We start from the raw sequence: 10,611 nt of genomic DNA, 5'->3' as shown, positions 1-10,611 counted from the left end.
TACAAGTCATGAAAAATTATATTTTCACACTTAAAATGATTGATAGGACTTTTCTTCAAAAACAGTGAAATAGGAGAAAACCAGTGCTATCTAAATACGAGTAATTTTGACCCTTGTCAGTCAATAATGTAAAAAACGCGAGTCATTTGTCTAAGGATTAAGGGTGAACTCAATGGAGACAATTCATCGAATACTGTATTAATTAATTGCAGAAACAAGAGTACACTGATGGTAACTTGTTTTTCTCTTTTTCCTTTCCCTATATTCCTGAATACTTTATTTATAAATGACTTACATATCTATGTTATCACAGTATAAATATGAGGTTACGTGGTTTAATTGTTTGTCTTTTCCATTTTAGTAATTTTATTCAATTTGAACTATCTCAGTTCATTATGATGCTAAGATAAGACAGTTTTATCCGAGAAATTCCGATAGTGGAAATGTAAATCCAGCTTTAATATAACAAAAATATTTTAATGAAAACGAAGAATCCTCGAAAAAAGTGTTTTTGAAAAAAAGCTACAGATTCTTGTTACTCCGTTAACGTTGATTAAGGAAAAGTTCCTCTGTACACTCAGGTCTCTTCATAATCCCACGGTAAATAAATAAATCCGCATTATCAGGGAATCTTCAGATAGACCCCTCATTTGACGATCTCCTTTTATTTATTTTTTTTTTTTTTACTGAAAAAAAGGAGCTTCCCTTCTTTGTAATACAAGAGGTCAATTTATGGTTTATTTTGACTCCTACCATTTCTCGGCTCGCGTTTGAGGAATGGTAGTTTTTTCAATTCCGTTTAATTGCCTGGCTCATTTCAACATTCAACTCCGACCAAGACCTAAGGTTTCACACCTTTCCCTCTTGTTCCAGAGGTTGGCTTAAGCATCTCTTGTGAATAATCCGAATCCAAATCGTCATAATTACTTTCGTCCTCTAAATCAGGAAGTGCTGATAACGACTTTGGCGTGGAGGCAGCTTTGTTCTGAACGTTTCCACTTTTCGATGATTCTGCTGCGTTTTTAGCTCCATCTTGCTGAGGCTTGCTTAGTTTTGCTGTATTTCCCGGAGTTTTAGCACTCGTTCCTGCGAAATCGTCAACCTCATCGTCGTCTTCCAATCCAGGAAAATCCGACGGTGTCCTCTTCGATCCAGCAGCAGATTTCTTAGCAGCCGCCACCAGGTCTTCCATATCATCATCATCTAGGTCGGCATCGATCGAGGATTTTGGCGGCAACTTCTTCCCTGCGGGTGAAGCCGGTTGTTTCGGTCGAAGAAAATCCGTATCCTCATCTTCATAGTCGGCCAAGGGTGAAGATTTCCTATCGGTGACAGATTTTTTGGACGCTGCACCAGTATCTTTCCTGTCAAAATCAGAGGTATTTGAGTCCGATTTTTTCGATGCCACTCCGATACCTTCCAAAAAGTCCTCGTCGATTGAACTCGGCGATGACGCATTTGGCTTTTTCATCGAGGTTGGCACCTGCTTTTCTGGAGTTCCTTTTCCTCCAGTATCGTCTCCAGCTGCCTTACCATTCTTCACCGGAGGTAGCTGTTTCTTCCCAGATGCGGCGGCCGGTTCTTTGGAAGGCTCCTGCCCCATCTTCGACTTAAAATCCAAATCTTCACCCGCGAACCTATTATTATTCCCAAAGGATGGGGTCGATTTCCCACCTCCGTTCATCATGTCCAGTTCGTCATCCTCGGGGTCGTAGTCCAATGGTCCTTCTTCTTTAGCTCCGGATGCTCGATTTACCCCGAGAGAGTCGAAATCGTCCATATCATCGAAATCCCTCGGGTTTGATGCACCGGGAGGTTTACCATTTTGACGGTCGGATGGTCCGGAGGTCGGCTTCTTACCAGGCGGCATGTCGGGTGACATCTTTCCTGGCAAATCTTCCATTGAGTCCTCATCGGCGAATCCAGAAAGCGAACCCTTCTTTCCACCCGGCAGTCCATCAAGATCATCCAATTCCTCACCGTCCAAGAGACCTTCCATACTCTTCCCGTCTTTCTGTAATTTACTGTTGACTTTCCCCATGAAATCATCATCGCCACTTTTAGAAGCAAAATCTGCTGCTGACTGTTTACTAGCCGTGGGTTTCCTGTCTGATCCGTCTTTTCCCATGAGATCATCTTCGCCATCTTCAGCAGAAAACTCTGCCGCAGCTGATTTACCAGCCGCGAGCTTCTTGCCTAACCCACCATCCATTTCCCCTCCAAACATGCCTTCCTCGTCCTCATCTGAGAAATCTTCATCTGCACGGTCTTTAGGTTTAGATGAAAGTGGATTTTGTTTGCCCTTGGCTTTGGCGATTTCATTTTCAAATTCCTCGACAGATGGCAGGCCACTGTTTTGACCAGCCGGACTTTTGCCTTTGACTGGAGGTGGAGCGGTTTTCTGCGCGAATTGCAGATCAGGTTCCTTTTCTTTAATATCACCAAACTTTCCGGCAGCCTTCTGACCAGCTTTAGCGGTAGGCAAGTCTTCCATTTCTTCCAGCCCATTGCCCATATTCTCCAGTTCGTCGTCATCATCGTCTTCCTCAAGATTCGTGGGTTTCGCCCCTTGCCGCGAGCCTTTCGCCTTTTGTTGAGCGAGAGCCATTTCCTCCATACTGTCCTCTCCAAGTTGTTTATCCATGTTTGCAGCTGGTTGAGTTCCTTTCGCCCCTTGCAGGGAAGGATTAGTTGGTTGAGGGCCTTTGGCTTTTTGCTGATTGAAGTTGGTCGGAATTGAGCCTTGCGGTTGCTTTTGAGTGAGAATATCTTTAGTTGCAGCCATGTCCTCCATACCATCCTCTCCGAATTCGTCCACCATGTTTGCAGCTGGTCGAGCTCCTCTACCTCCTTGTAGAGAAGGAATAGTTGGTTGCGGACCTTTGGCTTTTTGTTGGTTGAAGTTGGTCGGCATTGAGCCTTGTGGTGACTTTTGAGAGAGAGGATCTTTAGTTGAAGCCGTGCTTTCCAAACTGTCCTCTTCAAATCCTTCTTGTGTGTTCGCGGCTGGGCGAGATCCTTTCGCTCCTTGCTGGTAAGGATTGACCGGTCGAGAACCTTGCACTCCTTGTTGGTAAGGATTGACTCTTTGTTGGTAAGGATTGACTCCTTGTTGGTACAAGTTAGTTGGAGATGAGCCTCCTGCTGGTCTTTGTGAATAGGTGACCTTAGGTGGTTGACCATCTGGTGGGTAATCGAAGGTCATGACATCGGCAGGAGCAGGGGCAGGGCGAGGACTACTGCTGTGATATGTGCGGTCATTCCGATAATCCTCCTTCCTGCTCTCTTTGCTTCTGGAGCCATCCGATCTTCCTCCTCTCCTCTCTGGAGATTTGACCTTTCTTGGCGGAGACTTGACTTTCCTAGGTGGAGACTTGACTTTCCTAGGTGGAGACTTGACTTTTCTAGGCGGAGACCTGGAGGCTTTACGCCTTTGGCTAGGAGGTGTAGGGGACCTCCGTCTCGGAGGAGAGGTACGACCTCGCCGAGCTGGCGAGTATCTACCACTTCTGGGTGACGTGCGGCGACGACGGCTTGGGCTGGAGTTCCTCTGTAGAAATCTGGATGGAGATCTGGATAGATATCTGTACGAAGATCTTGATGGAGATCTGGAAGATCTGGACGGAGATCTAGATGTGCGTGAAAGTGTCCTGGATCTGGAGGGTGTAAGCCGCTTGCGTTGCGGTGAACTACTACCGCTCAGCTGTCGCTTTGGAGAGCCCGAGTAGCCCTCGCAAGAGCATCTTTGATTGTTACATTCCCCGTACTTGTAACCGTCTGCTTGGCAAGCTCTTTCACATCCTTTGTCCGTCTTGCAGGCTTTGCGTGGGGTTCGCAGGGCTCTGACAGTGAGCTGATCTGAAATCAATATTACAAATTACATAGTATGATTAAGCCGCATATCGACGGTGTAAGTCGGAAATCACATAACTCGTTTGCGGTGTCTGAAAATCTCCGCCTCTATGTTATTTTTTTAAAAGAGAACAAATCGACATCATTCCTTGAAGTTTATGCAGAATTTTCTTCGCACAGAGAAGAAAAATCACGGAAGTTTTAGCGGATTGCCGTCGAGTAGTTTTCCGTTTAAAAAATAAAGTATGACAGGAAGTCTGCGACGTCGCAAACCGAGTTATGTGATTGCCGACTTACACCGTCGATATGTGATTTCAGTGCACATTGGTATGTGATATTTTTATCATTAACTTTGTTCACCAATGACGGGTGGTCCATAAGTTACTTCTGGTCGTTATTTTAATTTTTTGACCCCAACCACTTTTCCCATGTCCCCCTTTTGAAAAAAAGAATGAGTTAAGCTCTCCCCCTCCCCATTTGACAGAGGGGGGGAGAGAGGGGGGATATGAAACGGAGAAAAAGTAGTAGAAATAAAAAATGTCCATCGAATAATCGTTTTTTCACTTGAATATTTACACAGTATAGACGATCGTATGGGTGATTTATAGAGGGGGTAAGAATGAAAGTACCACCAGACGTATTCCGCACACATTTCTCGGCTTTTGATATTACAGATTCCCTTTCGATTTTGATATTCTCGAAAGACAAACGGTCATCATTTTGCTCAAAATTGTGTGCACGTTCTCTGGAAAGTTCCGTGAAAATTTCGCCGTTAAACGTTAAAAGTATATTGATCTGAGAGAAAAATAGAGCTGAAGTATCAGGAGAGAGGAAGACTTGTTTATTTAAGTTAAAAGATTCTCTACAAATCATGCTTACATGCTAAAATTCTTTGCGATTTCGAGGACCGTCAACGCCGCACGGTGGATCGAGTCAATAGGAGAGATTGGACAAAATTTATAACCTTTAAACGCTTATATAACTCGGTTAATGCAAAATTTTGAGGTTCTGAAAGTAGTTTCATTAGTTTTCTCGTGAAATTGTCATCTTAGAGCACTCCTTAAAATTAAAAATATGACGAAATAAACACCAAAATTTGTAGTTACAGCCCAAAATTTCATGTCCGACCTCTGTAATTGACTCGATCTACTGTGCGCCGTAAGACATTGAAACAAGCAATACACCTTTCGAAAAATTTAAACCATTGCAATAAAAATCAGTGATAGATTACTTCATTGGTACACTAAGCAAAGTTGGAATTAAGTTAAAATGTAAGAAAAACGCACAATTAACGCGCCCTTAAATAGTATCACATGCGGCGGACACTCAACGAATTTTAGTAAAACGCCTGGATGCAACTATTCGAGCTCTACGGATGTCCTTGATGCATAAGCTCGGTTTTGAAGGCGGTTTTACTCTCCAGGCACTCGCCGATACATCCCCGACGGGGCGCGGCGCACAGTGGATCGAGTCAATTAGAGGTCGGACATGAAATTTTTTACTAAATCTGCACATGTTGATGTTTATTTCGTCACAATTTAAATTTCAAGGGGTGCTAATACAAGAAAACTAAACGAGAAAACCAATGAAACCACTCTAAAGCCTCAAAATTTTGTATGAACGGAGTCATAAGCTTTTAAAGTTTCCAAAGTTTGTCTTATCTCTCCCGTAGACTCGTTCCGTCGTACGGCGGCTGGCTGCACGGTGAAGAAGTCAGTATTTTCTGTGCTTGAGTTTTGATATCGCGATGTGCTGAGTAGCTGAGTATGATGTTTAGAGCAAAAATGCATACCGTAGATCAACCGAATTCCAGCGTTACCTAATGGGTCGATGAAGTACGCTGTTCCTGCTTTTTATCGCGAAATTGTCTCTTTTCTAAGAAATGTGATGTTTGTTTAAAGTCTAAAACCTTAATTATATAATTCTTTACCACAGCTGCGAGTGGGGAAATATCGATCACCTCACCACAGCGGGCCGATTATTGAAATTGACAGACAAAGCTATAGACAAAGAAGACAAAAAGGATATGGAGGGATCCTATTGGTGGAGGCGGGTGGTTGCAATGGGCAAAGGAGGTAGAAATAGACTAACAAACTGCAACCGTCGAGAGACCCTGTGGTTAGTCCATCATTTTCCCCCCTTAGGCAATGACAAGCACCCGTTTCAACCGACAGGATCGCTGCATACTCCCTATGTCTTCTTTGTCTATAGCTTTGTCTATCAATTTCGATAATAGGCCCCTGGACTCATATACATGAGAGGAGAGCATTTTCGAGCACGCATCCTAATATTTTTACTTTTGCGGAAGAGTTAAAAAAAGTCGAGTCAGAAATGTACATCATCTTACGGCCGGTTCAGAATCCGGTTAGGCAGAACCCAAAGCCTGTAAAAAAGTACTGGACGTTGTTGATTATTTCAGAGCCATCGACTGTGGCACCGAAAGACTAGCTTTATGAAAAACGAATCAATGACGAAGTATACTTAAAGGAGGCCAGCCTAAAGCTCCTCGCAGAAAGTCCTGGATGAAACGTTGAAAAAAATTAAGATCTATTTTTCTTTATTTCGGTGCTGGCGCTCTTTAACTACATTAACAATAATATTATACTTTAAAACCTACATGATTTCTACTTACTCTCTGTTGTGAGAGACTCATGATTTTCTGAGTGCGTCAAGCCGTCAGTCTCAATTCCATGTGCGAAAAAGATACAGACTCCAAGTAAAATCACCCATTTAGCGGCTGAGGTCATCTATACAAAATGAAAAAAATATATAATTTGGCGGAAATTATCAATGAAATGTTGGAGTTTTAATTATATAAATTCGTAAGGGGGCATGAAGTATTCTGGGTTAACATACTTTTTCGCAAGGGCTAACCCCTATTGAAAGTGAAATGTTGAATAGCGTGCAACAAAAGTTACGTTTTCGGTTTTAGAGAGTAATAGGTGTTTGCCTGGTGGTCTATCTCCAATAATGAAGGCTGACTGGTACACGGTTTTAATGCGAATGAAGACCGCACTAGCATTCCTTAGGCTGTTCACTAGACCTCTAGAGATTGCATAGTTTCTTGGCCTGGTTATGGTGACTGAGTCACCTATTAAACCGCAAAGGCTGAGCGTATCACGGCATATAACATTCTGAGCTGTAGCATGTACAGATAATACTCTGAAAGTTTAGAGGATCATTTTCGCATGGCTTCGTAAGATCTTATCTGAATGCTACGGTTCTCGTAAAATTACTTCTCTTCGTACTAGCATTATTGTGTATCTTTACTGCCGTGCCAAAAAAAAAAGCCGTATGAACATTCGAGAGTTGCCAAATTTCCCCAGGTAAAACAAGCATTTCAAAGGAAAATTATGCATATTTGAACTTGAAAGTTTCAGATATTAAATTGCGAACAAAGTTTGGTGAAAAAATTGAAGAAAAATATTCGCAATTTTCTCAGTAAAGTTACTTCTTACTGAAGGAAACATGACAATGTCTGAAGGCTCATCATACGGCGTTCTTCCTCAGCAAGGCAGCTTTAGAGAATATAAAGAACAAGTGCGAGTAGACTCATCAGTGCACAAGCACAAGGTAGTGATCATATCATCCTAGGTGACGTCATTAAACTGCATTCTCACTTTTGATGGAAAAAGCTCGTAGTATAATTTCCTCTTAGAGTTATGCTGTTTTGCCTATTAGAGAATGATTTGATAGTCGATCGATCAATCAATAATTTCTGGATTTTAGGACATTTCTCACACATATTCGCGCATCATACCAAGAATATGCGCAGGAAGGAACGAAAAACACTTCGAAATAACTCCGGCAAAACGTCCTGGGTGAATATTGCTGATCGCTTTGTCTTCCAGTTTGCAACATTCCCTCGCAGGCTCGAATTTCTCCACGGGGCATGAAGGGCAGCCACCCCCAGCGGCAAATTTTAGGGGCAAATTCCGAGTCCCAAGAAGGAGGGGAAAATACAAAAATAGAGGCCTCAAAGTTGCAACAAACAGCGGTATAAAATTCCGTGAGGATGTACGACTCATTGACTAAATGAACAAAATGACGGCATTTATCGCAGCCGTTGCGTAGCATGAGCACTGGCTTCATTTGATTGATACTAGCAAGTACAAAATACTTGGAATTCAAAAAACCTTAAAATAACAAGGCAAAATTATGCAAAAATACGCGAAAAAAAACGAAAATTAAGGTCTTAATTGTTGAAATGTTCTGGTTGAAAAGGGCTATTTTGTTTTTGCTTTGGTGGGCTGTTATAATTTCACAAATTTCCGAGAAAGGGCCCACGGACCCCTCACTCCTATTAAAAGTCCCCCATCACAGTCATGTTTTTCACACAAGTCGGGAACCGCGGAAATGTTTCCATTGCACTGAAAAAAAAAGTAGCTTGGATCAAGCATGATAATTCTTGAATTTGCCGCCAAGAATTTTCTTTATCTTGCTTTAAGCTGACTTTTTCTTGATTCAAGAAAAATAATGCTTGGGTTAAGCAAAAAAGTAGCTTATATTAACCAGCAAAATTCTTGATTTAAGAAGAAATACTTCTTGGCGGCAAATTTAAGATTCTTTTTTTTTTTCTAGTGTACCCCCGGCAGCAATTTGTACGTAAATCCGGGCCTGTCCACTCGGCACGTCCTTTTGAAGCTTTTGTCTCCTGGTCAAATTTCGTTTACAGATACGAGATGTGCTATAGTGCGTGATATGAAGCTTGGTATCCTTATGAGAAATGCTCTAAAATCAAGAAATTATGAATCGATCATTCGACTACCGAATCGTCCTCGACAGCGCTGAGAGACCACTTTCACATTGTCTTGATTCGCATAATTGAGAGCCTAAAAAACAGGGGCTAAAAACTACTTACTTTCGAATTATCCAACGATGTGTCGTTGTCTGAACACAGCACAGAGCTTAGCGGCGTGTAGACTTGGAATCGGCATTTTCGATTCCCATTCCTGAGCTTTTTTGGTCGAAATTTTTTGTCACCGATGGATGTTCACGCCTCGCGAATGCCCAATGTCTAACTGCTGGGAACGCAAAAAGGCAAACTAAAAATTTACCCATTGAACTACGTATCCCTTGCGTGCAGCTGATGCCTCGTTTCGAAGAGCCGGCAGACACATCGCCTTTGGCTGCTCACCGTTGCCCCAATGTACGTGATGCGTGTAATGTCACGCAATCTCAATAATGTCACCTGCACGTGATATGTGAGGTGTGCAAATCCGATGGTGAGGCTTTTAGCACGACTCTTTTTTCGGTTTTCATGCATTTTCAGATTTTTCCAGATTTAAAAGGGCGGGATGGATTCGCAGAAAATCGTGACGAATAATTTTCGAGGCATAGTTTAAGCATGATTTTTCATGAATATTCCAGTCTGGAAAGGGTTTTTACGGTTGGGAAGTTTGATATTTCGGTAAATTGAAATAGAAAATGCCGAGTGAAAGGCATCCGAAGCATCAATAAGAAAATTTGGTGTTGTGTGTAAAGTCTCATACTTAAATACCGCTGTACCGCTTAATTCGCCATACCGATAAAAAAATGGAAAAACAAATAGATTAAATGGATTGCATTTTGCAAAAAGGAACCAAGAGCATTCCAATGTCGCTAAGATTGTGCAACTTGGTTTACCTTTCAAATATAAATTGATCATCCAAACAATATTCATCTTTACTCTCGATAAACTGTAAATTCATGACGAAAATTACCCTAGGAAATTCAATTTTTTGCGTGCTTCCAGTAATTGTATTGCAAAGAATGTCAATTGCACAATCCTACACTGGAAAAAAAAACACATTGGACTTAGAGTCTAGACTCTTGAAATCATTGACAAGAAAAAATACTCTTGATTCAATCAAATTTTTGCTTAAATCAAAAGGAAATCCGCTCAAATTAAGAGGCTTGGTTCTTGATTTAAGCTTAAATTCGATTGAATCAAGAGTATTTTTTCTTGTCGATGTTTTTAAGAGTCTGGACTCTAGATCCAATGTATTTTTTTTCCAGTGTAGTAACGTTGAAATGCTCTTGCTTCCTTTTTGCAACATGAAATCCAAATGATCCTGAGGGACTTATTTCAGGAAATTATTCCTAGATAAAGTAAACCTTGCTGGTAACCGCCACTTGATTTCAGGCTGACGTCACACATCTCAGGTTGACATGGGACTGACGTCAGGTCTAGCAGGCTGGCATTCAAATGACGTATAGTGATCACCAGGCTAACGTTACTCCAACATTAGTCTTGTAAGCCACAGAGTTGGTCGCAATGAAATCGGTGAAAGCCTACAAATTCGATTCTAGGCAACCCGCGTGATAGTAATGACATTGATAGTCAAACCAGTCCTCTGTGTATACCGCGGACGTATTGGGAACCTCAAAAAATTGAACTGGTCTTTTGATCATATAGATTATTTATTCCTTTTTATGCCTTTAACTCTTTTCAATTTTTAAATCTAGCAAAAAAAAATAGACTAAGACTAAAACACTATAGACTATAGACGAAAACACTAAGATAAAACGCTTTGACGAGGCATAGTCGAGGCAACTAAGGCTAAGGCCCTCGATGAGCTACAGTGCCGAATAATAAGTACAGCTATAGGTAAATTCAGACACTTTGAACGGGGGGGGGGGGGGACGTAAGGAAGGTCTGGGGACCTCTCTTCAGAAGACTTGAAGTTTTAAAGCACCTAATTTGCAATTTAAGTCAATTTCGTCATGAATATGTTCCAAGTATGAGCGTTTTTCCTTCTTCTTTCCTTCATTCCTTCT

The 10,611-nt window shown here is 41.6% G+C and overlaps 1 protein-coding gene across 1 annotated transcript; it reads right to left on the bottom strand.

The window, feature by feature from the left end:
- LOC109043456 (uncharacterized) lies at positions 1-8,963 on the bottom strand. Its single transcript, XM_019060659.2, has 3 exons — positions 8,714-8,963; positions 6,485-6,599; positions 1-3,858 (listed from the first exon to the last, which is right to left on the bottom strand). The coding sequence occupies exons 2-3, from the start codon at positions 6,597-6,599 to the stop codon at positions 842-844; spliced, it is 3,132 nt and encodes a 1,043-aa protein (XP_018916204.2). The 5' UTR covers positions 8,714-8,963; the 3' UTR covers positions 1-841.
- Between the last annotated feature and the right edge of the window lie 1,648 nt (positions 8,964-10,611).

This window comes from Bemisia tabaci, chromosome 7 (assembly GCF_918797505.1).
Source record: "Bemisia tabaci chromosome 7, PGI_BMITA_v3".
In the NCBI taxonomy this organism is placed as follows: domain Eukaryota; kingdom Metazoa; phylum Arthropoda; class Insecta; order Hemiptera; family Aleyrodidae; genus Bemisia; species Bemisia tabaci.
The sequence above is the reverse complement of the archived record's forward strand: the minus strand, read 5'-3'. Positions and strand labels throughout refer to the sequence as shown.